General features: G+C 44.6%; 1 protein-coding gene across 2 annotated transcripts in view; it reads left to right on the top strand.

The window, feature by feature from the left end:
- The first annotated feature begins 5,376 nt into the window (after positions 1–5,376).
- Positions 5,377–22,232, top strand: part of KIF3A (kinesin family member 3A) — a 44,452-nt gene continuing 27,596 nt past the window's right edge. For both annotated transcript variants that reach the window (XM_037129917.2, XM_053672769.1), the window contains exons 1-5: positions 5,377–5,507; positions 7,603–7,876; positions 14,185–14,329; positions 14,474–14,558; positions 21,937–22,042. In XM_037129917.2, coding sequence (XP_036985812.2) covers positions 5,502–5,507; positions 7,603–7,876; positions 14,185–14,329; positions 14,474–14,558; positions 21,937–22,042 — 616 coding nt within the window. In that variant the 5' untranslated portion in view covers positions 5,377–5,501. The remainder of the gene's footprint in view (positions 5,508–7,602; positions 7,877–14,184; positions 14,330–14,473; positions 14,559–21,936; positions 22,043–22,232) is intronic.

Genomic DNA, 22,232 nt, shown 5'->3' with positions numbered 1-22,232 from the left:
ACCCACTCCCTTTAGCCTTGACCTAAGGCAGTTCAGTTTTGGACTTTATCCAGGAGGGACTAACAAGTCTTGTCTCTGAGTGAACACTCAAGTACCAAGGGCACCAAGATGTGGCCCTATGTTTTTAGATAAAGTATCGTGACAACCCCCAGAAATACTTCTTTTAAAGGTCCCTGACTTGATTTTTAGTTGGACAAAAGCAACGTTGGGGGAGCACAAGCTATATTCTAATGAACGAGTTAAAAGTGTATTTATTGAAGGTTTGGAACTGGACACAAGTGACATTTTGGGCCCTCAGGTCCTGAGATCAGCTCAGGGAGACCCCGCGGGAATGCCAGTGGCTCCACCATCCCCAAAGGGGATAGGAGGGAGGTCTGGGGAGGGTTTTGGTGGGGCGTCTTCTGAACAGAAGCCACAGTGAGACGTCAAAGTTCAAGCAAGCCTGGGGCACTTGTAAAGGCTTCTCCCCCACCCCCTGCCCCTCTCCGAAAAGGGTTCTCAAGTCCCTGGGGACCCGTTTTATGGACGCAGCCAAGTCTTAGAGTCTCAGGCGGCTTTCTTAGATGTCGTCTCCGGGGGTGGACATCAGCCCACATGGTTCGGGAGGCCCTTTTCCTGGCTCCACAGCAGATGCCTGTGCTCACTGGGAGGCGACATCTGACATCAACCAATGAGAAGAGACGTATGTGCCAGGAGGCCAGACCTCTGGGTTTGCTGGGCCGGGAGAATCCACTGTTCTGTCTCCCCACCGGTGGGCTCCCAGAGTCCGACAAGCCTGAGGAAGGGACAGCAGAGATCCCGGGAGGTGGGTAACTTTCCCAAATGCCCGCTGCTCCCGGGCACATGGGCAGCCCGGCTACTCCAGCGTTCCACCTCCACGCCTCCCGCAGCAGCCTAGAGGGGCCATCCAGGGGTACAGATCCCTCCTCTTCCTTAACCTCTGCAGCAAGTCTAAGGAAGTGACTGTGACAGTACGGAGGAAACGCTCTTCCATCTGCAGGAATGCCAGAAATAAACCATAGCACATTTGTGGGTTTTTCTTCAAGAAATTAAGTTTTTCTTTTTTAAAAAAAATTTTTTTAAAAAGAGTTTATTCATTTGTCTTTAGAGAGGAAGGGAAGGAGAGAGGGAGAGAAACATCAATGTATCGTTGCCCCTCGTGGGAACTGGCCCGCAACCCAGGCATGTGCCCTAGACTGGGATTTGAACCGCGATCCCTTGGTTCGCAGGCCACGCTCAATCCACTGAGCCACACCAGCCAGGGCTTTCTTTCTTTCTTTCTTTCTTTCTTTCTTTCTTTCTTTCTTTCTTTCTTTCTTTCTTTCTTTCTTTCTTTCTTTCTTTCTTTCTTTCTTTCTTTCTTTCTTTCTTTCTTTCTTTCTTTCTTTCTTTCCTTCCTTCCTTTCTTTCTTTTTTTTTTTTAAGTGGCTGTTTGTATTTCTCCACAAGTCAGTCAGTGCCAGTTTTAGATTTGACCAGCGGAACCGCTCCTGAGGTCAGAACCACGGGTGACTTCTCCTCTCTTTGTCAGAGGACCGACTGGCACAGATGTGACACTGGCTCGGGGAAGGGCGGCCCCTGCCAGGCCCGGGCCGCCCGCGCTGGTCCAGACACGCGCACCCTGCCCAGCACACAGGAAGGCCTTTCCCAGCTAGGTCCTCTCAAGCCCCCGAAATCCACTCCTGACAAACACACGAGACTGCCGGACAGGCACTGGGACGGGGTGTGGAGAGGTTAGTGCTGAGCGGGGAGATGGCCCATCTCTGCCGAAGCAGCGGTGGGAAGCAGTCGCTGCCTCTCCCTCTATCTGTTACCATCCCTCAGAGGACTCCCTACCTTTACCGACACCAGGAGATGGCAGAAGACAGAGCCAGGTGAGAAGGGAAAGATTTCTCCAGCCTTGCAACACGACTTCCTGAAAAGTGTCTCCGAACTCCACCTGCTGAGAAGGGGGGCGTAGGGATGTCAGGGAAGGGGGTTGGTGGCCGGTCTCTGTCCACCAGTGGCAGGAGCCGCCTGCTTAAAGGAAGCAGCCCCTCCCCCGAAATCACTGTGGATGCAGCGCCTCCCCGTCGCCCCGCGGCTCAGCGGTGCGCCCCTCTTCCCGCGCCCGAGTTCCGGCCTAAGCAGGGTCCCGAGACCCACGCAGGCCCTCTTTCCAAGCACCTACTCGAAAGGCACCCCCCCCCGTGGGGTCCCGTGTCGTACCTCGTGCGGGGACACACCTGAGGTAGGTCCCGCGTCCCGTGCGTCCGTGAAGTTGGGGATGCGGATGCTCCCCGGAGGGCCCGCTGCGGGGTCTGGTACCTGGGGGTGGCCGCCCCGCCATAGGCGCGCCTCGGACCCAGGGCTAGTTTCATAAGGGCGAGGAGCCCGCGCTCGTCTGGGACGCCCGCCGAGTCACCAGGCACCAGGCGGCGCTGGAGGAGCAGCGGGAGCAGAAGGCCGATAGCTGTTTCATTCAGGCGTCCGCCGGGACGCGGGACCCACCTTCCTCCTCCGAGGCAGCGGGCTGCGGCGGGAACCGGGCGTTCCAGGCCACTGCGGGCGCGGGCTCCCAGGTCTGGGTGCGGCTTGGCCCGGGTTTTTATAACCAAACTCCCGGTCCTCCGCTCTGGGCCGCCCCGGCGCGGGCAGGCGGGCCCACCCCGGACTGGTCAGGAGCCACCTTTGGCGCAGGCCGGCCCCTCCATGACACTCGCTGCTGCGCGGAGGGGCGCAGACGCGGAACACAGCGGGACAGAGCAAGCAACTGAGTGGGGGGCCCTTCTTGCCCTGCTCTTGCCCCCCGCGCGCCTCTCGCCCTCCCGAAGCCCACGCCCCACGCTCGGAGTCTCGAGCCCGGAGGGGCAGCTGGTGACGGCGCGGGCCCTGGAGGGGGCCGGGGGCTAGAGACCCGGGTTCTTTCCTGGTTCAGACAGGCTTGGGAGGAGTCCCTGACTCCCTCCCAGTGTGACCTGTGCATGCGACTTGACCTCCCAGAGTCTCGATGACCACTTCTGTCTAAAAAAAAAGAAACAAAACAAACAAACAAAAAAAACTTAAAAAAAAACACCATTATCTCCTTCACAAGATCGTTCATTCATGCATACTCCCTCCAATTCAGCAGTATTTATTGAAAGCCTACAATGTCTTAGGTGCTGGGACATAACAGTGAATAAATTAGACATGAACTTATATTTTAGTCTGAAAAGACAGACAATAAACATGAGAAGAATACATGGAAACCCTACAATTTCACTCCTAAGTATGTGTGTGCACCCAGAGACACCTGGTAGCATTCAGAGCAACACTATTTGTAAGAGCCCTAAACTGGATACAATCCAAACGTCTCTCAATAGTTAAATGAGATAAATCGTGGTACATTCACACAACGGTATATCCGTACAATGGAATATTGTTCAGCCATAAGTATTAATGACTGCTATATACTAAAGCCTGGAAACATTATTCTAAGTGATAGAAGCCATTCACAGAAGGCTACATAGTGTATACTTCCACTTATAATAAGTGTCCGGATTGGCAAACTTATAGAGACAGAAAGTAGATTGTTGGTTGCCTAGGGGAATGGCTGCTATGAGTATAGAGTTTCTTTTTGGGGAGATGAAAATGTTTAACATTAATTGTGGTTATGGTTGCGCAACTCCATATATGTAGCAAAAACCATGGAGTTGTACAATGTAAGTCAATGGATTATGTGATATGTGATTATATCTCAATAAAGTGGTCATATGTATATATGAAGTGTGTATCACATATATATGGTGTATCAGATGGTGTAAGTACTATGGGAAAAGGCGGGAAGGGGAGATAAGACTGGGGTTGAGGGGTGGAATTTTAAGCAGATCACTGCAGGGCTCACTGAGAAGGTGATGTGTGATCGAAGACACTCTAAAGGACATGAGGGGGTCAGGCCTCCTCCTAGACACTCTTCCAGGGGGACAGCGATCCAGAACCTGGGTTCGGATCTGGCCTTGTCACTACCCATATGTATGACCCGGGACAAGTGACTTAATGGCCCAGTGCCTCAGTTTTTTAATCTGTAAAACAGTTATTCCTATTTTCTATTAAAATGTCCAATAGTATCTATTTTAAAATGTGTTATAATGTGATTATAATGTGTCTTAAATTAATTTTAAAGAGGAAAGTAAAGCACTTAGAACAGTATACCGGAAATAAGTAAAATGCCTTTTAGTTACTTTTATTAGCTCCTCCTGCAATGCAAAAGCCTTTGCATTCGAAGGTAGAAGCCTGCCTGTAATGCCATGGATCCAGGAGATGAGGTGGGGCTGGTACAGGATACGGAGCGAGGGGGAAGATTGTAGCACTCGGGGAGAGGGCTCGTAACTTTTACTCTGTGAGATGGGAAATCATCGACAGGTTCCAAACAGAGAAAAGACACTACCTTGCTCATATTCTAACATTATCACTCTGGCTTCTGTGTTGAAACACAGAAGAGGGGGCAAGGATGTGGGCACAGAAAGTAGTCTCTGAGCTGTTGTGGTGATACAGGTGACAAATGGTGGTGGCGGCGAGAAGTTGTCAGATTCTGGTTCTCCTCTGAAGACAGAGGCAATGAGCTGGGCCTTGGCTCTGTGGCAGCAGAGAGAAAGACTGGGCATTGTGCATGAGAAAGAGACTGGTTTCGACCCTAGGAATTGCAGGAATTCGCCTTCCATTTATTGTGATGAGCTAAGTTTTTTGACGTTCGGTGGCGGGTAGGGGGTTAGAGATGGGGACTGATGGAGGGATGGAAATCAACCTTTCGGTTTGGGACATGAAAACTTGAAATGCCCATTACGCATCCAAATGGAGGGGTGTCTAGGAAAGAGGGTGACAAGAAAGAGTAAATGGATCATTCATTCTTTCGCAAATGTTTGTTGAAAGCCCACCCTGTTCCGGGTCCTATTCTGGGTCCCATTCTAGGTTTCGGAGATACATGAGAAAATGTCAACAAAAGCCCCTCACGACTTCACCTTGGTGAGAGGTCATAAACAAGTCGGCCATCAAGCGCAGTAATGTATGTGAAGTCTTTAGCTCTCCAGATGGCACAATGCGCAATTGCTATTGTGTTCTTCCCTTTTTCTTTTTTAATATTGGAGTACTGCAAGCGCCAGAAGATAAGGCTTGCGATAGGAATCCTTCCTTTTCCCAATCGGTGACATCCAGCCATCCCCACCTCAATACCAGCCAGATTTCTAGCGCAGCGCAATAGCAGCATTGCGCAGGCGCGGCCTCAGGCTGGCGTCCTAGGAGACAGACACCAAAAGCCTCTGCGCAGGCGTAATCGAAGAGGCTGGGGTAGTCACTGGCTGGGAGGGGTAATGGGCGGGGCGAACTTGGACTGCGTCTGCGCGCAGCGCACAGTCGCTGGAATAGCCGCAGTGTCCAGAGCGGCGAGGCGGCGTTTCGGTAATCGTTGGTCGGCCTCTCCAGCAAACCCAGCGTCGTAGGACTGCACCCTGGGCAGAGGCGCCCACCGGGCACCGCAGGGAGTCACGATGCCGGTGAGGAGAGTGGCTCAGGCGCTGTGGTTCATCCTCATTTCGGTGGCCTGGCCCGGGGGCGCGGCCGTTGCCATGGAGGCGCGGAGCAGGAGGGTGGCCGGGGATGGGTGGGGCGGGGCGGGGCAGGGCCCGGCCACGCTGCCCGTGTGTTGGGGAGCCGGACGGGTGGGCCAGTGGCGCCCGGGCATCCGGCTGGCCTTGGGAGGGACCCAGGGGAAGCCCCGCTGCCTTCCTCGCTGCTGCATCCTGCAGGGCCTGCGCTGCCTGACATGAAGGCGCTGTGCCAGAGGATGCGCCCTCTCTCGCAGCCCTTCGGGTCGGGCGTCTGGGAGCGGCGGTGGGGGGTCGGTTTTCGATTCTCCGCTCCCCGCAGGATCTCCACGCAGCGGAGCCACTGGAAGGCAGCAAAGCGGGGGCTGCCTACCCCTACTCCAGGCCCCCGACTCGAGCTGTCATTGCTCTGGTGGCGCCTTAGCATACAGTGCAAGAATGTAACCCGTAGGTGTCTTTGTGTGTGAGGAGGTCGGGAGCGGGTGCTGGTCTGTTTGTCTCGTAGGATTTCCAAGGTTGTTACCGTGCGTTTAGTAAGGGGGCGTCCGTAGTCCAGTGTGGGGGACATGGAGAACATCTGAGCCTTGGCCGGTTATTTGCTTGTTACAAGGCCTTGGACAATTATTTAATCTTTCTAGTTCTTTAGTTCCCACATAATTTAACTTTTCCTCTTGGGGCTGTTGTCAGGATGAAATAAGATACCGCTCAGGAGAATCGAAGGACAGTGACATTCAGTATTTGTTCCTTGTCGTTGCTTTCAAGTTGTCAATTCATTGGACAAATATTGGGCACCAGCCACATATTAGGCATCGGAGATTGAGCAAATCTCTATTTTGAGCAGTGTTGAGCAAAACCAGACTGGTTCTTAAACTTAGGAAGAAAGAAGCTTGCCTTCTTGGGCAGAGGTGAAAACCAGACATATTTACAGAGACAAGATGCTACATTAATGAAGTCATTAGGTGGGAAACAATAGATAGAAGTGGTTTCTGGTGAATTGTAAAGTGTTGCCATGTAGGAATGCCGGCCTACAGCTGTCAGATCACCCATTTTTTTTTTCAAGAAAATCTGAAATTGTTATTTTTTAATTTAAAAAAATTTTAGCAACTAATTCAGAAGATTTTTAAACATTATGAGCCAAACAAAAGACACTTGCGGGCTGAATTCAGCTCCTTGATTACCTCTTTGCAACCTCTGGTGTAGACAGAGAGAAAGACAGACGTTTAATGAAATAATGAGCAATCAAAAGTGGAATTACAACCAGATGTAGAAGAAGAAGGAGCAAGAAAGGTGCTCTCTGGGCCTCGTTTTGTTCTTTGCTTTATTGTGCCTCACAGTTGTTTTGATTTTTATTGTACAAACTGAAGGCAAGACCTTTCGTCAGCAAAAGCAGTATGACTCCCTCAGTTGCCATACTCACTTCTTTACATTGCTTGATGTATCATTGTGGTCTGGAAGCAAAGCTTACGTATCTCCAAGGTATGCCTGTGCTAGGAGCTGACCTACTCAGGGAAGTCTGCCCAGGTGAGGTCTGCAGAATAAATGAAGAGGAGAGTGAGGGATGCTCCAGGCAGAAGGAACAGCACATGGAAAGGCCTGTGGTGAGAAGGACCACGGTGATAAGAGAGGGCCCAGAAGAAAGCTGGTGCGTCTGTGGCTAAGAAAGCCCAGCAGGGCAACTTGTGAAGTGAGACAGGAGAAGTGGACATGGAACAGATCATCTTAAGGATTTTTTAAAAAAAGATCTTACTTGTTTACTTTTAGAGAGAGGGGGAGGGAGAGAGGGAGAGAAACATCTATAGGCGAGAGACACACTGGTCTGTAGCCTCAAGGTGGCTGGCAGCCCAGGCATGTGCCCTGACCAGGAATCAAACTGGCAACCCTAGTTTGTGGGACAGCACCCAGCCCACCGAGCCACACCAGTCAGGGCTGTATTCTTGATCACAGTTGTTAACTACATTCACAGGTATTTTCCCACAAGTAGGATACTCAGAGGAGGTCAGAGTTTTTTTTTTTCTTCATTATTTGTAAATATTTTCTCCACCAGATCAATAAATCAGAGAAGCCAGAAAGCTGTGATAATGTGAAGGTGGTTGTTAGGTGCCGGCCCCTCAATGAGAGAGAGAAATCCATGTGCTACAAACAGGCCGTCAGTGTGGATGAGATGAGGGGAACTATCACCGTGCACAAGACTGATTCTTCCAATGAGCCTCCGAAGACATTCACTTTTGATACAGTTTTTGGACCAGAGAGTAAACAGCTTGATGTCTATAACTTAACTGCAAGACCCATTATTGATTCTGTTCTTGAAGGCTACAATGGTGAGTACTTTGTGTAGCTCCCATTTTAAAAAAGAACATTATCAAGTTATTATTAGTACCTCATAAATTCATCCCTTGTAACTATAGTTTGATAAGATGTGTAAATACATAGAGTTGTGAAACTGTCGCCACAATTCACTGAATCACCCTAAAAGTTCCTTTAGGTCCATTCGCTGCCCCACCCCAAAACAGCCATTGATCTGCTGTCTGTTTATGGTTTTGACTTTCCTTAAAACTTCATGTCAGTCAGATCATACACTACCTCGTCTTTCTTATGTTTTCTTTCACTTAGCACAGTGTTTTTGAGGGTCATCCATGTCGTAGTGGCTATCAGCAGTTTGTTTCTTTTTAGTGCTGCATTGTACCCCATTGTGTCACTATACCACTGTTTATGATATTAGTTGGAAATCTGGATGTTCCCGTCCTTTGGCTGTTATAAATAATGCTGCTATGAGCATTCTCTTCAAGTCTTCGTACAGATAGCTTTTAGGGTTTCTCTCAGGTCCGGCAACCCAGGAGTGGGATAGCTGGATCACACAGTTAGTGCCTATCATTTGAAGGAACTGCCAAACTTTCCCGGGGGGTGACTGTGCTACCTCCCCCCACCACCAGCACCGGGTGAGAATCCCCAGTTTCCTCACATTCTCACTAGCGTTTGGATTATCAGTCCGTTTCATTGTAGCCACTCTAGAAGGTCTGTAGTGGCTCCTCATTGTTTTAACTTGTACTTCCCTAATGACTGACAGAGTTGAGTACGGCTCACCCTTGAACGGTGCAGGGGAGGGCTGCCGACCTCACACGGTCAAAACTCTGTGTACGACCATCACATATTTGCCATTCATGTATCTATCTTCTTTGGTAAAATAGCTCTTAAAATGCTGTGCCCATTTTTAAATTTGGTTGCTGGTCTTCTTGCTGAATGCTGCTCTTTGTATGTTCTAGATTCAGATATTTTGGAAGTATTTTCTCCCAGTCTGTGGCTTCATTCTCTTAATGGTGTGTTTTGAAGAGAAGTTTTGAATTTTGATTTAAGTCCAGTTTTTCCATTTTTTCTTTTATTGTCATGCTTTTGGTGACATGGTTAAGAAACTTTTACCAAAGCCAAGACCACAAAGATTCTCTCCTATTTTTTTAAAAATATTTTATTTATTTATATTTAGAGAGAGGGGAACGGAAGGAGAAATAGTGGGAGAGAAATATCAGTGTGTGGCTGCCTCTCGTGTGTCCCCTGCTGGGAACTGGCCTGCAACCCAGGCATGTGCCCTGTCTGGGAATCGAACCGCAATACTGTGGTTTGCAGGCCCGCGCTCAATCCACTGAGCTACGCCAGCCAGGGCTCTCCTATTTTTTAAATTTAAATTTTATTTTTCGATTACAGTTTGCGTTCAGTGTTATAGTAGTTTCAGACGCACAGCATAGTGGTCAGGTAATCCTGTACTTTACAAAGTGTTCCCTGGATATTTCTAGTACCCACATGGTACTATACATAGTTATTATAATATTATTGACTAAATTCCCTGTGCTGTACAAAATTTTATCACTTTTGGTAGGTAATAATGAGAATGTGTTAATAAAGTTATCCCCAAGTTACTCCTTTCGTTGCCTGCTAAAGAATTACAATATGTTTTTATAGTTGAAGATGCGGTATGGAATACATACCAAAACTCTTCCATTTTTAAGTGGGTAATAGGCTACATAAAACAATTTCTGTTTGAATGGAAGCCCTATTGAATATGCCAAGCTTACAGTGAATATTCGACAACATCTATTTATTCAGAAAACATTGTTTACTGTTCACGGTAGTTGGGGATACAGCACTAAAGCCCCGTCATCAAGAAGCTTAGGTTCTAATGGGGCAAATAATAAGATAAGTAAATTTTACTGTATGATAACTAATAAGTGCAAAAAGGAATGATAAAGAGGAATGGAGGATAGGAAGTTTTGGGAAGAGTTCAAAATTTCAGTCTGGGTGGCCAAGGACATTCTAAGAAAGAGCTGGAAGAGCAGAGCTCTGGGGAAAGGGAGGAACCCACCCCACTGTGTGGGCGGCAGAGAGGGGCACAGACTGTGCAGGGGAACCAGCAACAAGCACATATGTGCCTGGTGTGCTCTAGGGATGGGAAGAAGCAGAGGAGTTAGCTCAGGTGAGCGAATCCACCTGCGCTAGGTGAGGTCAGAGAGGTCAGCAGGCCCAGCAGCCCTTGTGGGTGTTGTCGGCCAGAGAAAGAGCCTTGGACCGGCCTTCTCTGTGCATGAGATTCTCCTCTTTTCTATCTAGAAGTTGTAAGCGTTTTAGGTTTCACATTAAGGTCTGCAATTCATTTGGAGTTCATTTTTATATGCAGTAGGAGTTAAGAGTCTAAGTTCTTTCCTTCCTTCTTTTTTCCCTTCTTGCCTGTCGATGTCCAGTGGTTCCTTTCCTTTGGAATTAACTGGGTGCCTTTGTGAAAATCAATGACCACAAGTGCGTGGGCTTATTTCTGGATTGTCTGTTGTATTCCATGTCTTTCCTGTGCCAATTACTGTGGCTTCATAATGTGTTTTGAAGTTAGGTAGTATATAGTCCCCAACTTTGTTATTCTTTTTCAAAGTTATTTTGGTTTTTCTGGGGTCCTTTGCATTTTCATATAAATTTTAGGATCACTAGGTCCATTTCCACTAAAAGAGCTTGGGATTTTGTGGAACTGTTATTCTGACAATGTTGAATCTTCCAATCCAGAAACATGATGTATTTATCTATTTATTATGCCTTGTTGAATTTGTCTCAGTATTATATAGTTTTAGTGTATAGATCTTTTACTTTTTGTAAATTTATTTTCAAGTAATTTTTATGCTTTTGTGAATAGAATTGTTTTTATAATTTCATTTTTGGAGCTATGTATTGTGAACCTACAGAAATGCAATTGATTCTTTTAGTATTTTTTTAAATTGAGATGTAATTTAAATAACATAAAATTCACTATTTCACCAATTTTGCAGTGTATAAGTTGGGTTTTTAGTACATTCGTATTGTGCAACAATCACCATTATCTGTTTCCAGAACATTTCCATAACCCACCCCCAGAAGAATCTTTGTACCTGTGTTAGTATTTATATCCACTTCTGCTCCCTTCCACTCTAGCAGCCTCTGATTTACTTTCTGTGTGTATGAGTTTGCCTGTTCTGGACATTTCATGTGAATAGAATCAAATACTATGTAGTCTTTTGTGTCTGGCTACTTAGCATAATATTTTCAGTGTTCATCCTTGGAGCTTGTATCAGTACTGCGTTCTTTTTTAGGGCAAAATAATATTTCATTGTATGGTTATAGTATGATTTGTTTATTCATTCATCAGCTGATAAACAATTTTTCTATTTTTGGCTATTATAAATAACATTACTATGAACATTCTTGTACAAATTTTTATGAGAACATATGTTTTCAGCTCTTTCAGGTGTGTACTGGGAGTGGAATTGCTGGGTCAAATGGTTAACAGCTATACTTTTCCACAGTGGCTGCACCATTTTTATATTCTTACCAGCAATGTGTGAGGTTTTTAATTTCTCCACATCTTTACCAAAACTTGTTATTATTTGTCTTTTTGATTATAGCCATCTTATGGGTGTGACGTGGTATCTCGTTGTGTTTTGCAGTTGATTTTTAAAAAGATTTTATTTATTTATTTATTTACTTACTTACTTACTTAGTTACTTATTTGTGAATTTCCTGCGATTTTCTACAGACAAGAGCATGTTACCTGCAAATACAGTTCAACTGATTTCTTTCTTTCCTATTCTTTTTTTTTAACCTGAATTGTATTGTAGTTTCATAATTTCTTTTTGTTACCTGAATTGCACTCACTAGAACCTCCAGTACAATGTTGCACAGAAGTGGTGAGAGTGGACATTTTTGTCTTGGTCCTGCTATCAGGGAGAAAGCATTTGTTGTTCTCCAGTCAGTACGATGTGATGTATAGGCTTTTCACAGACACCCTTTCTCAGGTTGAGGATGTTTCCCTCTGTGCTTTATTTGCTGAGACTGTGTTTCAAGAATACATTTTTTGTCAAAAGCAATTTTTCTGCACCTGTTGAAATGATCTTTCTTTGTTTTTAAGTTTGTTAATATGGTCAATTGCATTGATTGATTTTTCAATCAATCAATGCAAATGTGAAACAAGCCATGCCACTTGGTCGTGGTGTTATGTTGTATGTCGTTAGATTCGATTTCTAAAATTTTGTTTAAATTTTTTTCTATCTGTGTTCATGAGGGACATAAGTGTATAGTTTTCTCGTAATGTCTTTATATGGTTTTATTATCAGGACAGTACTAGTTTCATAGAAGAGTTGGAAAATATTCCCTCCTTTTTAATTATCTGGAAAAATATGCCTAGAGTTAGTATTATATCTCCCCTAAAAATTCACCAGTGAAGCCAACGGGGCCTGGAGCTTTTTTTTGGGGCAGGTGTGAACCTTAGTATGGGTTCATTTTCTTTAATAGACGTGTTCAATATGAGTGTATGGTTAGGTGTAGATCTGTCATCTCGCTAATTTTTGTTTGTCCCATTTGTTCTTTGTTCTCCTTTTCTTCTTTTCATGCCTTATTTTGGGTTAATCAAGTATTTTTATTCAAGTATCTTTATTATTCCACTCTATCTTTTCTATTGGCTTGTGGCAATATATCTTTGTTTATTTTAGTGGATGCTTTAGGGTTTATAGTACAGTCCTTACTATAACATGGTTTACCTTCAAGTAACACACAACTTTATGTGCAATATACAAATTTGACACTCCCTTTTCTCTCCTCCCAGGCTTCGTGCTACTGTTGTCATGTTTTACTTCTGCATGTTGTGAACTTCATACCACATTGTTACTATTTTTGTTTAAACCATAAGTTATCTTTCAGGGATTTAAATAATAAAATATCTTACATGCTTATATACCCCTTAGTTACCATTTCTGATACTCTTTGTTCTTTTATGTAGACTCGTATTTTCATCTAGGTCATTTTCCTTCTCCATTGCAAAACTTCCTTAAACATTTCTTAGCGTGGGGGTACGTGATGATGTGCTTAGTATGTTTTTCTTCATGTTTCTGTACTTACGGTTCATTAAGCTTCTTGCATCTGTGGATGTGTGGTTTTCACCATCACTGGAGAAATTTCAGGCATTATTTCTTAAACATTTTTTCTGTCCCCACTGTCCACCTTTTGTGGACATCAATGTATATAGTAGGCTGCTTAAAATTGTCCCACAGCTCAATGATTTAAAAAAGTTTTTTTTCTCTCTTTCATTTTTGATTGTTTTGGTTTGTATGCTTTCTCTGTGATCTGTTCTTTTGCGATGTCTGAGCTACCACTTACCCACTCCGTTGTAGTTTTCATCCCACACATTGTTGTTTTCATCTCTAGATGTTTGGTTTTGGTCTTCGTTGTCTCTTCTATGTAGAGTCTTCCGAACTTCCATCCACCGTTTCCACCGAACTGTCTGGCATATCGAATGTAACTTTTTGTAACTGTTTTAATGTCCTTGTCTGCTAATTCTAACATTTGTGTAAGTTCTGAGTTGGTTTTGATTGATTGATTGGTTTCTTCATTGCGAATCATATCGTTTTGTGTTGGGTTTTTTTTTGCAAGCTTGGCACTTTGTGGTTGAATGCCAGACAGTGTGAATTTTACCTTGGGTCTTGGATATTTTTTTATTCCTATAAATATTCATGAGCTTTGTCCTGGGATTCAGTTACTTTAGGATTACGAGGAAAATAACTACCATTTACTGGCCTCTACCAGGCATCCTGTTGAAACACTTTATGTCAAGAGAGAAAGCGTTTCATTTAGTTCTTACTATTAATGTAGGGCAGTTACATTGTTATCCCCACTTTGCCTTTGAGGGGACCATCTCTGGGTAGAAACATGTCCAAGGTCAAGTGGATAGAAAGAGGCAGCTCCGTGGGTTTACACTGAGGTCTTTCTGCTCTATAGCCTGTATTCTGTTGCTGTAATTACACTACCTTCTTCAGTTTAATGTCGATGTTAAGTAATTAATATGCACATTGCACAAAATGTTTTATAGTGATTTACAGTGTAAGATTTTGCATTTAGGGTTTGGGTTCTTTTCATTAATGATTAGGAATAGCTCCTTGACTCTAGTACTTTGTAGTGTGTGTGTTGCTCGTGTGGCACAGAGCACACAGTATAATTGTTGGAAATAAAGGTGAAGTGTGTGCAGGGATTCGGGGAGGGCATTGCACCGCAGTATCAAAGGAACTAGTTGTAAGAGCTGTTTTTCTGTAGCATTACACTCTAAAAGGAAATTGATTCTCTTCATTTCCAGGGACTATTTTTGCATATGGACAGACTGGAACAGGCAAAACCTTTACCATGGAAGGCGTTCGAGCTGTTCCCGAACTTAGAGGGATCATTCCAAACTCATTTGCTCACATATTCGGTCACATTGCCAAAGCAGAGGGCGACACAAGGTAAAAGGATTCTTTTATTTTTCTAATGTTAAGAAGTACAAACATAAGAAAGGCATATAGGTGCACATTTTATAAACGCATTTTAAAACTGTTCTTATAAAAATTTCACTGTTCTATGTTTTTAAAATGATGTGTTATTTATAGATTTTTGGTTCGAGTGTCGTATTTGGAAATCTACAATGAAGAAGTTCGTGACCTTTTGGGCAAGGATCAGACACAGAGGTTAGAGGTAAGGATAACTGAACTTGGAGTACTTTCCAAAGTGATGGAATGTCTCCTTTATAAATTAAGGTCCTTTTGGTACAAAAGGTACTTTTAATATTTCACTTATTGTTTGGCCAGGTAATATGATCACAGGGTTCAAAAAGAAAAATATTGTAAAATTCATGCATCAGTCTTGTTCCTAGGCATTTGCCCCATTTCTGCGCACCTAAAGATAATCACTTGCAGTGTTTCTGTGTAAGTACAAATACAATTTTACTTACACTCCAAAAGTAGCACACTGTGTCCATCCGTCTGCTTGTGGACTCACAGAAGGTGACGTGGAGCGATCACCATTTACGCAGACGGAGCCTTTACACAGTTCTCGCAGTGGCAACGTCTCACCAAGTAAGGTGCTGTGCCGCGTCATGACGCTATGCGGCGTCACAGCCAGGACGCCACAGCATGACGTCGCCAGGCCTGTCCCCTGTGCCCTCGTTTCTTCTGTGCTGCTCTGTGTTCGCACTGTTTCATCACCTGTGGGGTGGGGGGTCCACTGTCACGTCGAGGTGCCGCTGACACAGTGCCATCACCAAGGCGCCTTCTGTTGCTCTTTCGTAACCACATCCACCTCTCCTGTCCTCACCCCCATCCCCTGACAAGCCTGAATCTGCTTTCCAATTCTAAAATTTTGTCACTTCAGGAATGTTATAAAAATATAACCATACAATGTATAACATTTTGGGACTGGCCTTTTTCGTTTGGCCTAACTCCCTGGAGACTGGTCCAACTCGCTGAGTGTGTGTCTAGTGCACCCCTTTCCGTTGCTCAGTGGTAGGCTCGGCGCGCATCCGCACCAGGGTCGGTTTAACGCTCCCCTGGGGGGGGGCTCGATGGTCTGTGTGCAGGTTCCGGCTGTTACGAGTAAAGCACTGTGGACGTTCAGAGATTTTTAAGAGTACTCCTAAATTTAAGTCAGAAACTTTTAAAGCAGCAAAAATACAGGTATTAAGACTAATGAATGCAGTCACAAATACTGGTGTTTTCAGCCTTTCTTTTACCTGAAGGAAAAAACAAACTTTCTAACTGAGAAATTATAGTTTGTATAGTTTTGGGTAATGGATTGGCACCCAAAACTATTTTCCCTTAGAAAAAGGAAAGCGAGATTATATCCATTAATGCCAGATAATCTCAAAATTTGTTAATTGGTACATGATGCTATTAACTGACAAGTAATGCTGATTCACTTATATTGTTTTTTAAGTTGAGAAATAATTCACATAGCATCATAGTCACCCTTTTCAAGTGCACAGTTTAGTGGTTCTTAGTAGTTTCACAAAGTTGTACAGCCATCACTGCTGTCTAGTTCTAAAACATTGTCATTACCCCTAGAAGGAGCCCCACAACCCTTAGCTCTCACCCCACCCCCATTCTCCCCAGCCCTAGTCAATGATTAATCTGCTTTCTGCCTCTGTCGACTTGCCCGTTCTGGACACGCCGTGCGGAGGAATAGCACGATACGCGGTCCTTTGTGGTTAGCGTCTTTCACGTAGCGTTGTCATGTGTGGTCACCCTGCCGTGGCATCAGTGCTTCACTTCTCTTTGTTGCTGAATAATAATCCATTTTATGGATTCACCACATTTTATTGATTCCTTCGTCACTGGAACATTTGGGTTGTTTCCGCTTTTTGTCTACTTTGAATAATGCTGCTGTGACCATTCTTGTTTGAGGTTTTGTGTGAACACGTTTTCAGTTCTCTTGGTAAAACACCTGTCACTGGAATTGCTGATCATGTGGTAACACTGTTTTCAACGATGTGAAGAACTGCTTTCCACAGTGGCTGTACCGTTTACATTCCCATCGGCAGCGCACCCGGTTCCCGATTTCTCCGTATCCTTGTTGGCACTTTTTATTTCCTGGCCTTTATGACAGCCGTTGTAGTTGGTGCAAAGTGGTAGCTCGCTGTGAGCTTGGCTTCCGCTTCCCTGATGGCTAGTGATGCTGAGCACTTTCTCACGTTCTGACTGGTCACTTGCATGCCTTCTTTGGGGAAATGTCTGTTCAGACCCTTTGTCCACTTTAATTGGGTTGTTTTTGTGTTATTGAGCTGTAATAGTTCTTTATATAGTGTAGATCAAGTCCCTTATGAAGTCCTTTATCAGAAAATTTTGCAAAAATTTTGCAAAAATTTTCTCCCATTTATGAGTTTTCTTTTTACTTTCTTCACATCTGTTCTAGCACAAAAGTTTGAAAAAATTTTTAAAAATTATTTATTTCTAGAGAGAGAGGAATGGAGAAAGAGAGGGAGAGAAACATCAATGTGTGGTTGCCTCTCGTGCATCCCCCCCCCCACTGGGGACCTTGCCCACAACCCAGGCGTGTGCCCTGACTGGCATCGAACCAGCGACCCTTTGGTTCACAGACTGGTGCTCAGTCCACTGAGCGACACCAGCCAGGACATAAGTTTGAAATTTTGATCATTTCTGATTTAGCTATATTTAGTTTTGTTTTGTAGCTCATACTTTTAGTGTTATATCTTAGAAACCATTGCTTCACCTAAGATCTTGAAGGTTTATGCCTCTGCTCTATCCTAAGAGTTCTATGGTTTTAGCTCTTCCATTTACATTGCTGACCCATTTCGTGCTAATTGTTGAAAATGTGGTGAGGCAGTGGACCGACTTTGTTCGTTTGCCTGTAGATATCTGGTTGCCTCAGCACCGCCTGTGGAAAAGATGGGCCCCCCGCCCCACTGCAGTTTGCTTCCTGCACTGAACCGTGGGTGGTGGCGATCTTTCAGTATCATCACAAAGAAAGCCTCCTAGTGTTTTTTTTTCTCTTGTCCTTTTTCAAAGCTGCATCGTATCTTCTGTATGGACATAATTAAAGTGTGTTTAGCCAGCCCTCTGTTGGTGGACACTTGGGTGTGTTTGTCCTTGTGTCTCACACACAGTTCTGTAGTGGGTCTTACACAAGTCCAGGCATATCTGAGGGTACAAGTTTGAAGCAGTACTGCTGAATCAGGTGTACGTAACTATTTGTAAATATTGCAAAATATTTTAATACTTTAGGAAATGAGACAGACATAAGCAGAATAAGAGCCTTTACAATATTAACATTGGAATTTTGATTGGAATTGCATTGTGAGTAAGATCATTAGAGAGTAGCGTATGGAGACTAACAGCAGCCACCGAGGTACAGCGGTGTGGAACACACAGAGACCGACAGCAGCCGCTGTTACTGTGCTCCCACAGTGTGGCAGCAGGCGCGCAGCACGGTGCACGGCGGGAGCCGTGCACACTTTATTTCACTGAATCTTCCCAGCAGCCAGTGTTGCTGATGTGAAAACGGAAGCCTAGAGCAGTTTCCTGACTTGCTCAAGGCCATGCACGGAGCAGGTGTCCTCTAGCAGTAAAAGGGTGGTTTCTGAGGTCCTGTCATCTCCGTCTGAATTCTGGCTTTGATCTCTGGGGCAAGTCCCTTTACCTCTGTTAGCCTAGTTTTGCCATACAAAAGTGGAAATAATAATAGTATCTACTTCATAGGATTATTGGCAACATTAACAAGTTAACACAAAGTATTTAAATCAGTGGTTGACACATAATATTCAATAAATGTCAGCTTTTTTAAGAAGTTTACTGGATAAACTGAGCTTTCGCAACAATATATCAATATATTACAGGCTTAAGGATTATTTGTGTTTGTTGGACCTTAATACAAGTTTTTTCTGTAATGATAAGTTACAGAAATGTGGAGATTTTTTTTTGCTAGTTGTCATTTTTAGTTTTGATGGATACTTTGCTTTTACCTTTAAAAAGTTGATTGTACCAGTAATTATAGATCAGATTTGTTCTCGGCAATAGTCTTGTCAATGGTTTTCAACTGTATTAGACCCAATGTCCCCTCCCCCATTTGTAAACATTTATTTATTTTTAGAAGGAAGGGAGAAAGAGAAGGAAAGAAATCGATTGATTGCCTTTTGTGCCCCAACTGGGGTCTGAACCTGCAACCCAGGCATGTGCTCTGACTGGGAATCAAACCAGCAACCCTTTCCTTAGTAGCCAGCCAGCTGAGACACACCCGTCAAGGCCAATGTCCCCTTTTTATAACAATATTTTATAATGCTTCTCTGACTATCCTTAAATAAAATTCATAGATGATAAAATATACCTATGTACATAATTTAAAAAATAATATACTGCCCAATTGTAATATCAAAGAGAATAAAAGAAGGACTTGAATAAATGTTAGTACTTCAGTATATAAGATGCGTAGAGGTGACCGCACTCCGGCGTGGTGAAGGAGCTGGAGGCGCACGTGACCACCATGGCTGCAGCGGCCGTGGGCGCGGACTGCATGGGTCTGCCGAGCTGCCGGCCCCTGGGCTGCCGTTACTGTCAGTGGTGGCATGGTCTTTTTTCTTTTAATTTTAGGTATTTAATTTTTTGGAGAGAAAAAGAGGGAGAGAACCATCTATGTGTGGTTGCCTCTCATGTGCCCCCTACTGGGGACTTGACCCCACAACCCAGGCATGAGTCCTGACTGGGAATCGAGCTGGTAACCCAGGCTGGTACTTAGCCACTGAGCCACACCAGCCAGGGCTGACATGGTCTTGTAAAACAGTGACTAGCTCTTGGTAGAGATCTGAGCAAAATAATATTAATTCTTTTCTCAGTATTCCTGCATTCCTATATTATTAGTAGTAGTATTACCATGGAAAGGCACTTGTCTTTATATGTAAAATCGATTTAGGGTGTAGGCCACAGGTGCAAACAGAAGGCCCACGGGCCGAACCCGGCCCTCCACCCTGTTTTATCTGGCCCAGCACCTTGTTTCTACCCAGTGGTAGCGCCAAGATTTCGTTAACTGCTAAGGAATAGTGACATCCATACAGTCCTAAAATTACATTCGGCCCTTTGAAGGCAACTGCAAGGCCAGTGTGGCCCCTGGAGAAAATGAGTCTGACACCCCTGGCCCAGACCCCAGTAAAGACTGTGTTTTAACCTGGAGGACGTTTACCGGTCGTGCATTGGAAATCTCGTGGGGCTGTCCTTCACTGACTGAGGCCACCCCACCCACCGCAGGAGGCTCAGTGTCCTCAGTCCCTCTCTGAGCATGAACAGTTCTCAGGTGAACCAGAGACTCCCCACGTTTCCACAACATTCAGAGCAGGGCAGTAACTGCCCCCATTGAGATTCATTCTTTAGTGTTACAAATTACACTGTTACAGCAATTTAATTTCTGTGTTTTCATGAGGAAAATTCTGATTAACATTAATACCCATTTTTTAAACCTTTATACATTTGGAATCCTGTTCGATTTCTTCATCTTTCTTATCTAATTTTATCCACACTTAATTGAATTTTGAATTAAGATCATATTGTGCTGGAAAACCCCCTTCGACTCTGCAGACTGCTGTCAGTTTGAAGAGTGTTCGTTTTCAGTCTGCAATGTGATGCACACAGAGAGAGCGATGCTTCAAGCTTTCATAGCAATTGGATGTTGCTCTGGCATCCAAGTTCATGATTTTTGTATTGTTCGGGAATAGTTTGCCGTACAAAAATTATTCTCTACCATGCATTTTCTAAGAAGCATTGCAATAGATCAGTTATTTTCAGACCTTTAAAAAGGTTTGAAGCATTTAAACACTCTCATCAAACCGAGCCTCGTGTGGACACACACTGTATAAAGTACATGAAAGTGAAGCTTACCTCTGAAGTTCGTGTGAGCCCGACGGTCCCCAGACGCCTCAGTGGCCCCTCAGGGCCACCACTGGTCCCCAGGACAGCAATGTCCACCTTGTTCACCTCATGGCACACATAAGTTATTACTTAAATTCTGCAGCACACTAAAAGTATATTTTTTGCCGATCTGAGAAAAATAGGCATAATTTAACATAAGACGGCTATGGTTGTGTTGGCCGTTGTCATTTTTTTATTTGACGGTCTGAGGGAAAAGAGGGCAGGGCCCCTATTGAACACTGTCTGGTGTTGCTCGTGTGACAATTCTGGCAGCGCACCGGCGGGCAGTCGCTGCTCCAGGGCTTCTCAGAGCGCAGCTCGAAACCCACTGGCTTACACAAATGAACACATTCTTTCATTCCTCATAAAGTTAGGGTTCCCTTTATATCCCTTTACAGAAAAAGGGTAACTTGTTCTAAGGTATAAATATGTCTTGAAACTGTTATGAAAGAGACAAAAAAACAAAACCCCAAGCCCCAACTGGATCTAAAAGCTACACCTGGAATGTGCGCCCTTGGGACTTCTGTGTTTCTTAAACTTCTGTTAGTCCTCTCGTGAGGTCTCGCTGCCTGCAAACGGCTCTCCCCACGGGCGGCTGCAGGCCTCAGCCCCAGTTTCACTTTTTTGTGTTGACTTGTGGAGGTGACTTCTGGGCCCTCCAAAGTGAATTTTGTATTTCTAACACTATCTACACATACTTTATATAAATCTTTCCTAAATATATCCTTCAGATTTGGTAAAATTTCTTGCAAGATTACTCACAGAAAGAATATTTTTACATGGATGCCATAGATCTTAGTATTTCACTCAACTGTTTGAAATTGTCTAGCAGCTACAAATTATTGCGAAGACCAGTAGTGGCTGAGTCTTGTCTGTGCCTGCCTCTCTAACCAGACATTCTCCTCCCAAACCCTGCTCTCCCCCATCCCCATGCTGCTTTCTACTTTTTCCAGCCACCACAGCTTTGTTTATTTTTTCTAAGTGCCTAGCTTCTTTCTTCCTTAAGGTTTTATTTACTTTATTTGTAGAGAGTGGGGAAGGGAAGGAGACAGAGAGGGAGAGAAACATCAATGTGTGGTTGCCTCTCGTGCGCCCCCTACTGGGGACCTGGCCTGCAACCCAGGCATGTGCCCTGACTGGGGGTCAAACTGGCAACTCTGGTTGGCAGGCTGGCGGTCAGTCCTCTGAGCCACACCAGCCAGGGCTAAGTGCCTAGTTTTTTCTTATTTCAAGATCCTTGCATTACTCTTTCCTTCCTACCCCAACCCAGATGGCCACCTTCTGTTTCTTTGAGTCTTAGCTTAAACATCATCTTGGGGAAACTTACCCTGTCCCTGCTTCACTAGCTTAAAGTTGCTCTGTAATGTTTTCCGATCATGTCTTATATTTTTCTGATTCATGGCATTATTGCAATTGAAATAAAATAAATTTCATGTGTAATTATTCATTCGTATGCTCCCCCTGTAGGTTTCACTTCCACAGGTGGACAGACTGTGTGCATCACCCCTGTCTACTCTGTGTCCAGCAGTCTCTCAGAGTAGACGATCAGTAAATAGTGGTGTTCAATAAGTAACACACTTTTAAATATTATTTCTACACAGCATATGTTCAGCGAGGAACTGTGGAGGAAGTATGGACATTTGTGTAAAGTCTCACACTTTCTTTAGGTTAAGGAACGGCCTGACGTGGGTGTGTACATCAAAGACCTGTCAGCGTACGTGGTGAACAACGCCGACGACATGGACAGGATCATGACGCTGGGCCACAAGAACCGTGAGTGTGGCGCAGGCTGGGACCAGGCGCTCCTGCGGCGAGCGGGCTGGTTCGGGAGGCGGGCTGCTGTGGCACTCGGTCCCACAAAGGCTGGATGTTTAAGTTTCTTGGTTTCTTTTTTAAAAAGATGTTATTTATTTATTTTTAGAGCGAGGTTGAAGGGAGAATGAGAGGAAGAGTAATGTGCATT

Source organism: Artibeus jamaicensis, unplaced genomic scaffold (assembly GCF_021234435.1).
Source record: "Artibeus jamaicensis isolate MK-2021 breed Jamaican fruit bat unplaced genomic scaffold, CSHL_Jam_final contig_786, whole genome shotgun sequence".
In the NCBI taxonomy this organism is placed as follows: domain Eukaryota; kingdom Metazoa; phylum Chordata; class Mammalia; order Chiroptera; family Phyllostomidae; genus Artibeus; species Artibeus jamaicensis.
Note: the sequence above shows the minus strand (reverse complement) of the source record. Positions and strands in the feature narration are given on the sequence as shown.